Below are 17,096 nucleotides of genomic sequence, written 5' to 3'. Positions count from 1 at the left end.
TCAGTTGGACCAGCGTTCGTGCTGGACGTGCAGACCGCGTGAGACGACGCTTCATCCAGTCCCAAACATGCTCAATGGGGGACAGATCCGGAGATCTTGCTGGCCAGGGTAGTTGACTTACACCTTCTAGAGCACGTTGGGTGGCACGGGATACATGCGGACGTGCATTGTCCTGTTGGAACAGCAAGTTCCCTTGCCGGTCTAGGAATGGTAGAACGATGGGTTCGATGACGGTTTGGATGTACCGTGCACTATTCAGTGTCCCCTCGACGATCACCAGTGGTGTACGGCCAGTGTAGGAGATCGCTCCCCAAACCATGATGCCGGGTGTTGGCCCTGTGTGCCTCGGTCGTATGCAGTCCTGATTGTGGCGCTCACCTGCACGGCGCCAAACACGCATACGACCATCATTGGCACCAAGGCAGAAGCGACTCTCATCGCTGAAGACGACACGTCTCCATTCGTCCCTCCATTCACGCCTGTCGCGACACCACTGGAGGCGGGCTGCACGATGTTGGGGCGTGAGCGGAAGACGGCCTAACGGTGTGCGGGACCGTAGCCCAGCTTCATGGAGACGGTTGCGAATGGTCCTCGCCGATACCCCAGGAGCAACAGTGTCCCTAATTTGCTGGGAAGTGGTGGTGCGGTCCCCTACGGCACTGCGTAGGATCCTACGGTCTTGGCGTGCATCCGTGCGTCGCTGCGGTCCGGTGCCAGGTCGACGGGCACGTGCACCTTCCGCCGACCACTGGCGACAACATCGATGTACTGTGGAGACCTCACGCCCCACGTGTTGAGCAATTCGGCGGTACGTCCACCCGGCCTCCCGCATGCCCACTATACGCCCTCGCTCAAAGTCCGTCAACTGCACATACGGTTCACGTCCACGCTGTCGCGGCATGCTACCAGTGTTAAAGACTGCGATGGAGCTCCGTATGCCACGGCAAACTGGCTGACACTGACGGCGGCGGTGCACAAATGCTGCGCAGCTAGCGCCATTCGACGGCCAACACCGCAGTTCCTGGTGTGTCCGCTGTGCCGTGCGTGTGATCATTGCTTGTACAGCCCTCTCGCAGTGTCCGGAGCAAGTATGATGGGTCTGACACACCGGTGTCAATGTGTTCTTTTTTCCATTTCCAGGAGTATATATATATATATATATATATATATATATGTATATATATATATATATATATATATATATATATATATATCAACCAATGTACGGTTTTTTTAGTATAATAAGTGGTCTTTCATACAAGTGCTGCCACTTGCGATTCTCATGATGAATCAAAGATGGTTTGAAGTGGGTCTTTAATAGCACTTGTTCATACTTGTTCATTTATACGATACGATAAGGCCTTGCTAATGTGTTTGTCATGCGCCTTTTTTCTTAGGTTGGCTTGAGTGGTTAAAGATATGAGAGGTTGTCTTAACTTGTCGCCTAAGGTTACTTCAGGGTGTTGTAATTTCGGTCCGCAGCTTCCCCTTGAAGGCATAAAGAAGCTGCTAATGGTTTTCCAACGTGGGTGGAGTTAAAATTTCAGTTATTTTTACTTGATTATGATTTTTTGTCATGCTAGGCTGAAAACTTGCGTTCGTATCCCGTACGAACTGTGCATCACTTAATTGCGTGTCATTTGACATCGCGTTTGATGCTTGGTTCGCCTGTGTATAAAAAATGGTCGCGTTTCCTTGGCTATTATAACTGGCGGTATTAAGAAAAGCATGCTGCGGGTTGTTCTGATTATTGTTCCTGAACTGTTGGTTGAGTTGGCGAAAAAATGTCGCATTTTGGGGCTGTAAAGAATTCATTTGATGTGAGGGAGTGAAATGACTTGGCTGACTGTACTGTTGTGGCCCTTTATAATTGTTCCATTTCTTTCCCTTGTGACGATTTCCATTATATTTCCTGTTGTCCGGATACTGGTAATTACCGTTGTGATTTATTGGTGAGCTACCGTACTGTCGCTGTGTGTTTTGATAAATCGGGTTGTATCTATTCTGGTTTGGATATCTACTATAGGGTTTTCCATTGCGGCGGTTGAAATTATTATGATTGCTGTAAGGCTGAGCGTTTGATTGTCCCGTTGGTACGACATTCCGTTGACACAGTTTGCTACGTGCTGTTGCGAAGCGGGCGGTCCATTATTGCAATTATTCCACGCACTCGCACGCACATCCTCACAGATCATATCCAAATTGTCAAGAACGGAAAGAAAGGCTTCCTGGTCCTCCTCACTCACATTCACCAATTGTTCCCATATTGACACAGGAAGTTTTGACTTTAAGATCATGATGACATGTTTGGTTTAAATGGGCGTGATATGGGCGTAGATATTTTTCGAAATAACGCCTCAAACCTCCTCCCATGGTGTTGAAAGGTTCGGCGTGGTAGACCTCCTTTCGGAGGCTTTGTTGTATACCAGAACTCCAGAATTTATGCAAAAAAATGCCTTTCGACATCTGCGTAAGTGTGACATTTGTCTATTATTTCGGTACCCCAAATTGATCTTTCTCCGTGCAAATACCCTAATATAAACTGTATTCGCTGTCTGTTGTTCCATGATTCTGGAAAAGCACCTGTGAATGATTTTAGAAATACCATGGGATGTATATTTCGTTTTTCAGGTATAAAAGGCTGGAAGACTCTGTTTCAGCACACTCTCATCTCGCATTAGTTCAAAGAGTGTCAGTTGATCGGTATGACTACGTGACGTTGAAGCTTTATCACGCGTATTATTTACAGTTGGTGATAACTGTACTTGATACTCGGGATATTGACGAGTATCTTGTTCTGGCGGTAATGAATAATCGCTTTGATTGTCAGCTTGCAATTCTACAACTTGCCTTTTCAGCTGATCTATGTCACTGGTCAGCCGTTGCTTCCGTTCTGGAAGATCGTGGCTAAAGGCTCGTCTGATTTCGCCTAATTCACTGGTTAAAGTGTCACCAGAAGTACCGGGAACGGTTAGGATTTCTACTGTGGCGGATTTAACTGCATCTTTTAGATCAGAGTGTACCTTACTTTCAATTTACCATTTCTTGGATTGTATCCACTTTTAAAATTCCCTATTAAGTTTCTTGCTTATTCCTGCGGTGACATCTTCGATCCTTTTGTCAATATTGACATCGGATATTCGCTGAGCAAGGTTTTCTACTCGCTCGCCAATGTGGCTGACACCTTCTGTCAACTGGCCTACTCTTTTTGAATCATCGTAGTAATGTTTCAAAGAGTCACTCGCTGTTGATTTACACACATCGACTTGGGTCTGCAAATGTGTAAACTTTCTTCCAAGGTTGGTATCGGCGGAATCCACCATGGAAAGAACACTCTATTTTTGCATGTACGCTTGCGTTTAGCTCGCTTGCGTAAGCAGTGGTAATGGCTTTAGTTTTTTCTTCCATGGTGTCATTCGAACTTTTGATTTGTGTTTGGACTTCGGTAATAACAGAATTTGTATTGGTCATTCGCACTTGAGTGTCCTCTGACTGATCTGCATTTCGGTATTGTCACATTTGTTTGTTAACGGATTGATCTGCAATTCAATATTGTCACTTTTGTTTGTTAAGTGTCCCATGTGCGCTTCAAAACTGGTTTTCATATCAGCAAACAATTTTAGTACATCTGACAACGAGCATTCAAGTTTGTTTACACCTACGCGTGGTCTAATTTGTCTGGGTTGCTCATCTTCCATCTTAAATTTAGCGTAGTTACACCACACGAGCCAGAAAAGATAATTTATAATTATGATTTTCACTTGTCAGGCGCGCCAATGATTTCGCATCCTGATTTCTCAGATGTTGCTTGCGCGTTATGAACAATTGAAACTCTAGCACACGAAGATGCCAATATGGCAACTGGTGAGATAAAATAAGTGAAAAACACTTATACACCACTGAAACTGGTATAGATAGCGGCCATTTTGATAAACTAAAATATAAACAATTGAAATTTTGACTAACTATTTCTAACTATTTTAAGCGAAATGATGTGAAAGAGACTGTTCTAACTGGAAAAAAGGAAGCGGAAATTTGGAATTTAGAGAGCGAAAGGAAAAGGAATAAAGCGTAGAGAACGTATTCTCATTAGCTGATTGTATATTTGGTACGCAAAGCTTCAAACGTAATGATAAGTCGTACTCACTTTTTGTTGTCTTGAGCGCTGCAATTTACGGCTGTTGTGGTTTCGTACTACAATTTTTTTTTCTTTTACTGATTTTTCTGCGACTCGGTTCCAAGTCTCCCCCAGTTGTTTGTGTGAAAAATAAAAGGAACAGATTAGTTTTTAGTCATGTCCCTGTTCGGGCGCCACATCTGGCGTTAGGAACTTGCTTATTAATAATAGTTATGCTGTAACTGTTGGTTGGTAATATTCACCGACAAAATACAACCTATCGCTAAATTGCGTACTTACGGCTATCCTGTGTGGCCGTTTTTTAGTACGACTTTAAAAAAGAGAGATATTATTGATTGATCCGGTTCTCGATTGTGTTCAGGAGACGTACGGATTGATTACGCGAATAATTGACTTTTTGACCCGGATTGCCTTCACGAAATCAGAATCTTCGATGAAAATACCTAAGGGACCTATTTGAATATAAAAACGGAAATGAAAACAAATTAGTGGAATTTCGTAAGAGAAAGATTAACAGATCGGAAGTTGAACACATTAGTGGTCTCCCAAATACAATGGAAACACCGCGATAAAAAGCGAACTTGTAACAAAGCTCATATACAATTTGAACATCAATTTTGGTTAGTGAAAGAAAAGGATAAGAAGAAAATTACTGCATCGTAAAATATTAATATATTTTGGACAAATTGGCTTTAAACTTCTACACATTGACAAATACTCAATAAATGTATGACTTACATCTGATATTTCTTTTGTAAATAGCGCAGTCCAATAATCGCTACTTTGTCAGTCCGTTCCTTCTTAAAATTAAATGCCAATGCGTGCGCGTAAGTACATTGTATCCACACCCGAGCTACCTAATGTTTGTTCGTCGTTTTACATAGTTTTTACACAAAATAAAAATACCACTTGTAGCAATTCTATGTAGTACGTCTTAACTTGTCGGCGACGAAAAGTACAAGGGATAACGAAGTCTCTAGAATATTTCTTAACAAAAGATAGATTGTTCTTTCTTCTGTTTCGCAGCTTCTTGCTATCAAGCGCTGCGGCAATGATCTTAAATATCTGCGCCCAGCGGGTCATAGTGTTTATTTAGAGTATTTAAACGCTGGACGCGCGTTTTGGTATAGGCGCACATTAAAAAAAAAGTATTTCATCTCTTTACTCTCGCGCTGTGATGCTTAGCATCTTTACGAACTACAACTCGTTGGCTGTCCTTTTCTTTTATGATAAATATCTCATACGCAAAGTATCTGAAATCCATTAATATTACATTAGGAGTGAAATAAATAGGAAATGAGGGAAGCTAAGGCGAAACGGCCACATGAACAGCGTGAAGATATCGAAAAAGAACTCATAGTCGAAAGGGCTGACTCAGCATATAGAGAAGACAACCTTCGGTGAAATTACAAGCGAGGATGGTAACTTTCAGAGCGCAATGGGAATACCGCTATCAGCTGCGAGGAGAGAGCGGGCAGGCGAAAAGAATACGAGGGTGAGTACGTGTCTGATGACATCACAGAAGAAGAAACAGGAGCCCGCAGGGAAGAGATATGGGACCTAGTACTATTCACGTTGGTGTGTAGAATGTATGAGACTATCGATATACCAGCTGACTTTCGGAATACCATCACCCACACAATTCCGAAGACAGCAAGAGCCGATAAGTGCGGCGATTATTACATAATCATCTTGAAAGCTCCTGCATAAAAGTTGGTGGCGAAAATAGTATACAGAAGAATTGAACAGAAAATTGAGGATTTGTTAGACGACGGTAAGATTGGGTTTAGGAAAGGTAAAGGCACCAGAGAGGGAGCTCTGACAATGCGGTTGAAATGGAAGCAAGACTGAGGAAAAATCTAGACACGCTCATAGAATTTGTCAACCTGAAAAAAGCGTTCGACAACATAAAATGGTGCAAGATGTTCGAAATTCTGAGAAAAGTTGGGGTAAGCTACAGGAAACAACAAGCTGTATATACAACATGTCAAACTTCTTAACAGCTGCCTAGCTGAAAGTTTCTACAAGGCTCAACTGAATGCAGATTCATCAGCGATGACATTTCTCGTTACACGTGCTGAATAGTTTCACATCTATTACGGTATTTTATATTTTATCTCGTGATACCTTCATGTTTTCACAATGCAATGTGTATCACACACATCCATAAACTTTGAGGACGTTCATATATTACCTTCGGTCCAAATGTCAGTCGTTCAGTTTTCTCCACAGGTTGAACTACAAAAATTTTTTTTCAACAGTTCTTGTAGCGTTAGTTTTTATTTTTTTCGTAGCAGATGGTAAGAATTTTCTTTTGGAAAGTACTCCGTGATATTCTAGAGTATAAATAGAGACGTCTAATAGTTTTTAGGAATTTTTACTCAAAAAATGGTTCAAATGGCTCTGAGTACTATGGGACTCAACTGCTGAGGTCATTAGTCCCCTAGAACTTAGAACTAGTTAAACCTAACTAACCTAAGGACATCACAAACATCCATGCCCGAGGCAGGATTCGAACCTGCGACCGTAGCGGTCTTGCGGTTCCAGACTGCAGCGCCTTTAACCGCACGGCCACTTCGGCCGGCCCGAATTTTTACTAATAACATTTCAAATTACGAGGGTTGTCCAGAAAGTAAGTTCCGATCGGTCGCGAAATGGACACCACAGTGAAAACATGATGAAGTTTTGCACAGATGTATTGCGTAGTGTCTCTAGTATGACCGTCTATCGCATCAAGACGCTCTTTTCTGTTGTGAACGCACTGTGTGCCTAGAACAACGATGTCTTCCGCCAAGTAGGAGGGCCCACTGTGGGGTTTCGCCTTAATGAATGCAGCACACATAACACAACTGCCAATCATTTCCTTCTTCATGGCAATTCTCAGCTGCACTCTCCAGGGGCGGTGAATTCGCTCCTGCAGCCTTTTCGATGGGAAGTGTTCGATCATCCACAACGCAGCCCTAATTGGCTCGTCCTGAGCATCATCTCTTTCACATGAAACACTGGATACGAAGACAACACTTGGGCGCAGGCTAAGCGCCATAGACCAGCATAGAGAATTATCGCAAAGGACAGGCGGCTGCCTTCTATGACGATGGTGTTGGAAATTTGGCATAAAGCTCCGACAAATGTCTAAGTCGGAGCGGCGACTATGTAGAGAAGTATTTGCAAAGCGTAGCCAACTCTTGCAAATAAAATGTTTCTGATTTTCACTGTGGTTTCCATTTAGCGACCGATCGGAACTTACTTTCTGGACAACCCTCGTATTACTAACTGCCAATGCTGTAGCACCGAGAGATGACCTTGAGATGCCTATGTTCGTGACGGCCGCTGTAGTGACTGTGGTTTCGATCGCAACACTTCCATCTGCCGCTGCTTCAACTTTAACAAATTTGTTGTAATACATCGTAAATCTGCAATCCTCAGGGGTGGGCGATCTACACCGCCATACAAGTCGCGCAAGAAAAAATAATGAAATGCATGAGTTCTCCGAAAATCCCCCGCCCTAGCAGCAGAATAAGTGATCAAAGTTTGACGGAGCTTCAGTTTAGCCAGAGCAGTCCACCATTCGAGAGTGGTAGAGGACTTCCCAGAAGATCGAAGACTACGTTCCCACACATTGTGTGTCGCATCATGTAGAGAAGGATCTGCCAACTGAGCGACATTTAACATCAACGGGGAATGGAATAGTTACACCGGTTGCCTATCAAGTTGGAGAGTGACGGTCAAAACACAGTGAGGCTAGCAGGGAAAGCGTCGACTGCAAATATGCGATCGTACATCCAACCGGTTAGTAGAAGTGCTCAGTCCTGCAGTAAAATGTAGGATATTTACATTCACAAACATCTTTCAGGTGTATCGAGGGTATCAGCTCCTTTAAAACTCAACATTAATTAAAATGTGAAGGATAATCAATACAAATCAAAACAAGTTAAAATCACAGCCCTACAGTATACCTCGAGAACTCCTACATAAAAGATAAAATAATCTTCTCTTTATAAAAGCGAAAACGTTCATCTGTGTGACCAGAACCAGAGCGGGCATGTAAGACAATCAACGCGAGGTCAAAAAGTCTACAGTCAGTCCCTCTGACAGACTCTAAATCGTTTACCTCAGTATTGGGAATGCATTCTGAAAGAATAAGGTAGTTTCCATTGAATCTTCGGGGGCCACATTGAACACAGTTCAAAATCCAGGGAGTGGAAAACGGGTAAATAAAACCTTTTGCAGGAACACTGTATCCGCACAGGAGTCATATAAATATACACTGACAAGCCAAAACATAACTAATGAGGAGGTATTGAATAGAATTGGGGAGAAGAGGAGTTTGTGGCACAACTTGACTAGAAGAAGGGATCGGTTGGTGGGACGTGTTCTGAGGCATCGAGCGATCACCAATTTAGTATTTGAGGGCAGCGTGGAGGGTAAAAATCATAGACGGAGACCAAGAGATGAATACACTAAGCAGATTCAGAAGGATGTAGGCTGCAGTAGGTACTGGGAGATGAAGAAGCTTGCACAGGATAGAGTAACATGGAGAGCTGCATCAAATCAGTCTCTGGACTGAAGACCACAACAACAACAACAACAAGCCAAAACATTATGACCACTGCCCACCGCGACGTTGGATGCCGTGACGCAGTAACAGAAGTATGTAAGCGGAGCAGACACGGACGGAGGATCATCCTAGAGAAGACATGTGCGGCAAATAGGGGAATCCATTGAGATAAGTAACTTTGACAAAGGGCACATTATTATTGCACAGAGCCTGTGAACGACTATCTCGAAAACGGCGAAGCTGGTCGAATATTCACGTGCTACTGTCGTGAGTATCTACGGAAAGAGGTAGAAGACAGTGAATCTGCCACTAGGCGCTAAATAGTTGGACATGTGCTCTGGTCTGTAAAGTACGATGCATAGTGATCTGTAGGATCTCTCCCGAAAGATCGCAGTGCTGATGCACGCACAAGTCTTTCGGGGCACACTGTTCATCGTACATTGTTGAACACGGAGCTCCGCAGCAGACTGCCCCTACGTGTTCACATGTTAACCAAACAACATTGTCAGTTGCGATTGCAGTGGGCACGGTACCATAGGGATTCGACCGTCGAACAATGGAGACGTGGCGGCTCTCCGGATGAATCACATTTATGCTGCACAAGGTAGAGATGGTCGTCTCTTCAAACGCCGTCATCGAGGTGAACGGCGCCTCGAGACGTGGAGCGCGCCACGGTCGCAGGATGATGGGAGCAGTATTATGCTATGGAGACATTCTCCTGCGCTTGTGTGAGATTTGTGGTAGTAATCGAAGACACGCTGAGAGCTGCATTCCTTCATGTCTGATGTCTTCCCTGACTTCCATGTCATCTTTTGGAAATTTTTGGTAATTATTATGGGACCAAACTGCTGGGATCATCGGTCCCTAGGCTTACACACCACTTAAACTCACACGAAGGACAATACACACACCCATGACCAAGGGAGGACTCGAACCTCCGACGGGGAGGAGGGGGGGGGGGGGGCCGCGCGAACCGTGGCAAGACGCCCCAGACCACACGGCTACCCCGTGCGGCTCAGGTCATCTTTCAGCAGTATGTTTCCGCGTCTCGGAGCCAGAACCTTGCTACAGAGGTTTAAAGAGCATTATAATGAACTCTCGTTGATGGCTCGGCGACCAAATTCGCCTTGCGTAAATCCTATGGAACCCACCTCGGGCCATCACTGCGCACGCAAATCAGCGGCCTATTATTTACGCGAATTACGTGACCTGTGTGTAGACATCGAATTCCACATACCTCCACAAACCTATCAACAAACGGTTGCATCCATGATTCGCAGAATCAGTGATGTATTTCGCTCCAAAGACGGACAAATAAACTATAAAGCATGTGGTCATAAAGTTTTGGCTCATCATTGTATATTGACGCAGCGAAGCTAGGTGCAGATATCGCTTAATATTTGGCGTGACAAATGTATATTCTTGAGCCATCAAACAAGGAAGAAATGCACAGAAAGGACAACAGAGCAACATGACTATTCATCCAGTCGTCCGTCACAGTCCATCGTGGAGCGCAATAGTAAATCCGAGGACGGGGTGCCAGTACCGGACCCTACTGCATCCTTACTTTTGCAATCCACCGCTGCACTGTCAGTCTGTACTCGTTGTTTACGCGGGCTGCGAGTTATAATACCATGAGCAGCAGGCGGTGGAGGCAGATCTTGAACCACTTCCATATCAGTCTTCGACTTCTCAACGTCAGACGCCTGCCCCACAGAAGGGTCAATCTGCAAGGTGTGCCGGCTCCCTAATGGAGGGCAATCAGAGTGAATTTCAGAGACAGTGGGAGACAGCTCTGGAGTAACAACTTCCGCAACGGGAGTCGCAATAAATGGCAAATGACTATCCCCGTCGCCGAGAGTAGACGTAGGAACAGGTTGGCATTGATGTATCACCTGTTGCACTTGTGATGGGGGTTGCAAAGGTCACGATTCCAACGCTCCGGGGCGGCTGTGTAGGAGCCACGCCTGTAGCAGCAGGAATACCGGAGGCTGCCTTCTCGATATGCACATCGCGAGGGCTATGTGGTATCACACTACCGCTGAGAGTGACAGACAAACACGGCCAATGGGAAGCTTGGACAGGAGAAGGCACAGTAATTCACCACAGTCCTGTGTGCGGCGTCACTTATTATGGATCGCGCTCGCCGCCGCCCAAGCAGTAGCAGGAACGGGGTCAGGTTCTGTTTGCAACGAGGGAAATTAGTAGGAACTGTCGAATGATCGCCAGAAACGGGGGAAGATGTAGCCCCAAATTCGTTACCAGCATGGGCAATGTCAGCAACCGTTAGCTTACGGCGCTGTTCCAAGGAAGACCGTGAAACAAAAACTCTTCGCGGGAAGTTGGTTCAAAGAAGGCCCCTTTCGTTGCACAGAAAACACCTGTCGGCTGTGTGTAACATCAATACGATAGGTACAAACTTGGAAGTGAGACGGAATGTTCGTTTTGATTTGCGTTTCCACCGAACGTATACTGCTGTGACATTGTACCTTGGGTTGCCTTGAATAACGTTCACGGCGAATGCCTGTCACGTCACCATATTGAGCCGAAACTTTTTTAAGATAAATGTCATCTGCCTCCGGAGTTAGCGTCAGCATTCGCATGCAGCACCACAATGCCCGAGCCATCTCTACGCCAGAAGGGAACCTGATTACCGTGCTTTAATAGGAACTTGCCTACTTGGGGGCGATCTACGAATTTCACAAAGAACACAGAAATCTCACTGTCAAAATCGGCCGCATGCACTTGGTCTGATATAACATGAGAAGTACAAAATAGCCGGCCGGGGTGGCCGAGCGGTTCTAGGCGCTTCAGCTGGAGCCGAGCGACCGCTACGGTCGCAGGTTCGAATCCTGCCTCGGGCGTCGATGTGTGTGATGTCCTTAGGTTAGTTAGGTTTAAGTAGTTCTAAGTTCTAGGGGACTGATGACCTCAGATGTTCAGTCCCATAGTGCTCAGAGCCATTTGAACCATAGTACAAAATATTTGATCAGTTCTATGAACATGAAAAGTTTCAGGTAACCAGTCGTGGTTCTAAAGATCGGTGCTGCACGTTACGTGTCAGCTTTCAAAATTAAAAACCCACAGTAAGGTTTAAGTGCAACACTTTTCGACGCCGTCAGAAGGAACCAGGAACGGACTAGGGCGCTGTCAGGCTCACACCCAGCGAAGGACGAGACGAGACGACGACGATGTCACACACACAAAGCCGCAAACCCCACTGAAGCGATCAACCCTCAAACACCTGCGACGCTGCGTCGGCGAGCTCCGTAATCAACGACGCGCTGGCTCGGACCACAGTTCGCAACCAACCACGGGTGACACCCTGTTGCACAGCGGAGCGTAATGAAGTCTGCTCAACCTCATCTACCTAAACAAGAACATAGTTATACATGGTGTTCATTAAAAAAAAATGGTTCAAATGGCTCTAAGCGCTGTGGGACTTAACATCTGAGGTCATCAGTCCCCTACAGTTACAACTACTTAAACCTAACTAACCTTATGACATCACACACATCCGTGCCCGAGGCAGGATTCGAGCCTGCGACAGTAGCAGCAGCGCGGTTCCGGACTGAAGCACCTACAACCGCTCGGCCACAGCCGCCGGCAGGTGTTCATTTTAACTGACGACATTGAAATATCTGGAAAACTACACATCGGATCAAAAAAGTTATGATTCCAATTTATTTGCGTCGGAGGGGGACACTCGAAGATACCACACTCGACCCCCTATCCGAATTCGTGCGTGGGTGACGGAGGACAACTTTGAAATCTTCAATCGGAACTTCCGCTTTTTTTCCAGATTGCGGGTCTATTGCAAAAATCTATGTACGTTTTGTCTAAAGCATTTTCTTCGTTTCGCTACAGATGGCGCAGTAATAGGAGGAATAGAAGTGGGTACACAATGTTGGTTTGCGACCTGCTACTCAATGGCCCTTGAATATCCAATGACATGTGGGGAACCACATCCATGCTGCGAGGATAGGACAGGCCAGTATTTCATAACTTCTACTTGTAAAACCCCATTCGCAGCGATCTATTCCTCCGATTTATCGAACAGGGGACTACTCAACGCGCCACCGTGGCCGTGTAGCGAACTACGACGTATCATATCAGGCAGTGCACTGCGGGCTGATATATCGTGCAGACGCAGGACAGATAACGGCTCTAAACATTGCAATACTTGCGCAGTGTCTATTTCCTGCACACATACCTATGATATGGAGAACAGACGTGCAAGTGGACGATGAATGTTGCAACCACAGAAGAGAAAATTGATATGATCCTGCTTTACGGACAATGTAGGAGAAATGCTGAGACTGTTGTTGCCTTGTATGCGTAGCGTTTTCCGGAGAAAGCTCGCTCTTTTCGTTCTTTTCCAAGGTTGAGAACGGGTATTGTGTCTGATGGCAGCACACAGACCGGCAAAAGGTAACGTGTTACAGGAGAAGCTAATGAAATAAGTGTACTAGCTGCAGTGCGCCCCAACCCACGGATAAGCGCTCGGCGATACAACGGCAATTCCGGTATGTCCGTAGATAGTACTGTCACAATACTGCATCGTCGTATGTATCGTCCACACTACGTGTCACTGCATCAAGTACTTCATGGAGTCGATTTCCATGACTCCGTAACCTTTGTGAACGGGCACGTCAACAAACGCAAACGACTTCCACGTTCTTCGCTGTGCTACTATTTTCCAATGACTCTAGATTCACAAACTATGGTAGCGTTAACCAGCATAACATGAATTACTGAAGTGTGGACAACCCGCACTGGCTACGGCAAGTTGACCATCAACGTCTTTGGTTGATTAACGTACAGTGTGGCGTCATAGGAAACAAACTGATCGGTCCATATTTTATTGACTGCACAATGAATGGACGCAAATATCGAACGTTTTTGGAACAGGAACTACCGGTTCTACTGCAAGATGTTGTCCTGGACCTTGGATGGCGTGTACAGGTACAGCTGCCCATGCAGCTTCAACACGATACCACAGTTCATCAAGAGAAGTGACTGGCGTATTGTGACGTGCCAGTTGCTCGGCTACCATTGACCAGACGTTTTCAATTGGTGAGAGATCTGGAGAATGTGCTGGGCAGGGCAGCAGTCGAACATTTTCTGTATCCAGAAAGGCCCGTACAGGACCTGCAACATGTGGTCGTGCATTATCCTGCTGAAATGTAAGTTTCCTCAGGGATCGAATTAAGGGTAGAGCCACGGGTCGTAACACATCTGAAATGTAACGTCCACTGTTCAAAGTGCCGTCAATGAGAACAAGAGATGACCGAGACGTGTAACCAATGGCAGCCCATACCATCACGCGGGGTGATACGCCAGTATGGCGATGACGAACACACACTTCCAATGTGCGTTCACCGCGATGTCGCCAAACACGGAGGCGACCATCAAGATGCTGTAAACGGAACCTGGATTCACCGAAAAAATGACGTTTTGCCATTCGTGCACCCAGCTTCGTCGTTGAGTACAGCATCGTAGGCGCTCCTGTCTGTGATGCAGCGTCAAGGGTAGCCGCAGCCAAGATCTTCCAACTGATAAATGGCTGGTTCAAATGGCTCTGAGCCCTATGGGACTCAACTGCAGAGGTCATTAGTCCCCTAGAACTTAGAACTAGTTAAACCCAACCAACCTAAGGACATCACACACATCCAAGCCCGAGGCAGGATTCGAACCTGCGACCGTAGCGGTCTCGCGGTTCCAGACTGCAGCGCCAGAACCGCGCGGCCACTTCGGCCGGCCCCGAACTGATAGTCCATGTTGCTGCAAACGTCGTCGAACTATTCGTGCAGATGGTTGTTGTCTTGCAAACGTCCTCATCTGTTGACTAAGGGATCGAGACGTGGCTGCACGATCCGTTACAGCCATGCGGATAAGATGGCTGTCATCTCGACTGCTAGTGATACGAGGGCGTTGGGATCCATCACGGCATTCCGTATTACCCTCCTGAACCCACTGATTCCATATTCTGCTAAGAGTCATTGGATCTCGACCAACGCGAGCACCAATGTCGCGATACGATAAACCACAATCGCGATAGGCTACAATCCGACCTTTATCAAAGTCGGAAACGTGATGGAACGCACTCCTCCTCTTTACACGAGGCATCACAACGACGTTTCACCAGGCAACGCCGGTCAACTGCTGTTTGTGTATGAGAAATCGGTTGGAGCCCTTTCTCATGTCAGCACGTTATAGGTGTCACCACCGGCGGCAGCCTTGTGTGAATGCTCTGAAAAGCTAATAATTTGCATATCACAGCATCTTCTTCCTGTCGGTTAAATTTCGCGTCTGTAGCACGTCATCTTCGTGGTGTAGCAATTTTAACGGCCAGTAGTGTACATATAAAGACACGCAGGTCGTGAAGTGTCATCAAACCGAGAGACTTGCGCTACACAAGTGCCCACGAGATTTGCTTTGGGCGCAGCTGGTGGTACTCTGGCTGGTATGCTGGCGTAGCTACTTGCTGTTATCCCATTGAATGACTGATGCAAAAAGGTAGGAAGAACGTGTTTGAGTACCTAAGACTCATATTTACATTCCAGCAGTATTTGAATAACTAGCTTTCTTAAAAGAGCGAAAGTATCTGGCGATGAGATAGGGACCTGAAATTGTTTGGTAGCTAATGAGGAGAATGTTTATGACCTCCAAATGTGGCAACAATTTTACCCGCAGTGTGTGAAGTGTGAGGCTACCTCACGGTAGTCACTTAACGTCCTAGATCAAAGACTGTGGCCGAAACCGGTTCACGCATTATTAACGAAATGAGCCCAGCTGTCGGAGGCGTACTCCGTGTGAAGCTGCCCGACCAGGGAACGGTGGAAGTGAGCGACGCGATTCGCTGGCTGGGGGACGGCCGAGGCTTATCTCGTATAACGCCGAGGACTGCGGCCAGGAGCGGCTGCCCGCCGATCAGGCGTCACGAGCGACCATTAGTCGCGGTGCTGCCAGCCTGTTAACAGCTCTTTAGCCGGCGCTGTTTTTGTTCTTTTTTCACTGTCGCAGAGGCGCTAAAGTCGGAGGTCGTATTTACGAATAATTTGACAGACGGCAAAGAGCTGTGACTGATCACCACCACACCTCGGTGAGCCCTGTGACGCGTCCAACGACAAACACACTAGCTGGTGTTCGCAGGCATACCGGTCGCAGGGATACACAAAGAAAGACAATAAAGCATAGGCTTGACAACGAGACTGGCTGAATGCAGAGCGGCCAGAGCAGCAAGTACGGGAAAATACCTTGAAGAAAGGTGCTCAATGACACTGGCGAAGAAAACAAAGAAATAACAATGTTGCAGTGGAATACGAGGTCAGTCAAGCATGTCATTGGAAATGGCACTTCAGGTGTTAGTGATGATACCGGAAATGTGTGTTCCATAGTGTGGACAGAGTGAATTCTCCATCAATCACCTATTGTTGTTGTGGGCTTCAGTCCGAACACTTTTCTTTTGCAGCTCTCCACATCAGCATTTCCTCTGCTGGCTTCTTTATCTCTGCATAACTACTGCAACATATGTTCATTTGAGCCTCCTTTCCAAAGATGGTTCAAATGGCTCTGAGCACTATGCGACTTAACGTCTGAGGTCATCAGTCGCCTAGAACTTAGAACTACTCAAACCTAACTAACCTAAGGACATCACACACATCCATGCCAGAGGCAGGATTCGAACCTGCGACCGCAGCGGTCGCCTGGCTCCAGACTGTAGCGCCTAGAACCGCACGGCCACTCTGGCCGGCTCCTTTCTAGAGAAAGCCTTATCTCCGTCTCCAGGTTTTACGTAATATTCCCGCACAGACGATTCACTGACGCCTCTGTATGTCTCCTGTCAACCGATTTCTTCTGTTAGTCATGTAACACTATCAATTTTTTCTGCCAGTAAGATCAACATCTTCCCAGTAGTTGTCCGATATGCCATAACAGTCAGCATATGTCTATAGAACTCATAGGGTAGGCGGGGTAAAGCTACTCATTTTTGTTTTACTAAATATTTAAAAACAGCAAAATTATATCAATTACACACGCAACACCTAGTCTCATACTTAGTAAGATTGTGTAAAAGTTTCATTAGCATCGAGTTATTATTAAAGGAGTAACAAAAGTTTCAACTGAAAAAAAAAAATAAAGTGGACTACAGATCAGTAGAAAGACGTAGCTGGAACCCCTTGTTTTTTGGCAAGTTCTAAAATTACATATAGTAATGACTTGTTTTGATGTTTATAGAGGAGCACTACTGCTTGTTCTTCCTCCAATGAAAAAGTTTTTATGAATTCGTCGAGGTGCTCAGTACCTTTGCACGGTTTAAGAAGTTTTCTTAAGACAGCCTTGGCAAAGCGGATAGCTAGGGATCCTTGCCGTATTTCGCTTTCATTTCCGATAAAG

General features: G+C 45.8%; 1 protein-coding gene across 1 annotated transcript in view; it reads right to left on the bottom strand.

Annotated features, from left to right (window-relative positions):
- Positions 1 to 2,265, bottom strand: part of LOC126199150 (uncharacterized) — a 99,896-nt gene extending 97,631 nt beyond the window's left edge. Inside the window, exon 1 of the mRNA XM_049935906.1 lies at positions 2,247 to 2,265. Coding sequence (XP_049791863.1) covers positions 2,247 to 2,265 — 19 coding nt within the window. The remainder of the gene's footprint in view (positions 1 to 2,246) is intronic.
- Positions 2,266 to 17,096: the final 14,831 nt, after the last annotated feature.

This window comes from Schistocerca nitens, chromosome 8 (genome assembly GCF_023898315.1).
Source record: "Schistocerca nitens isolate TAMUIC-IGC-003100 chromosome 8, iqSchNite1.1, whole genome shotgun sequence".
Lineage (NCBI taxonomy): Eukaryota > Metazoa > Arthropoda > Insecta > Orthoptera > Acrididae > Schistocerca > Schistocerca nitens.
This window is presented reverse-complemented; position numbering and strand designations above follow the sequence as displayed.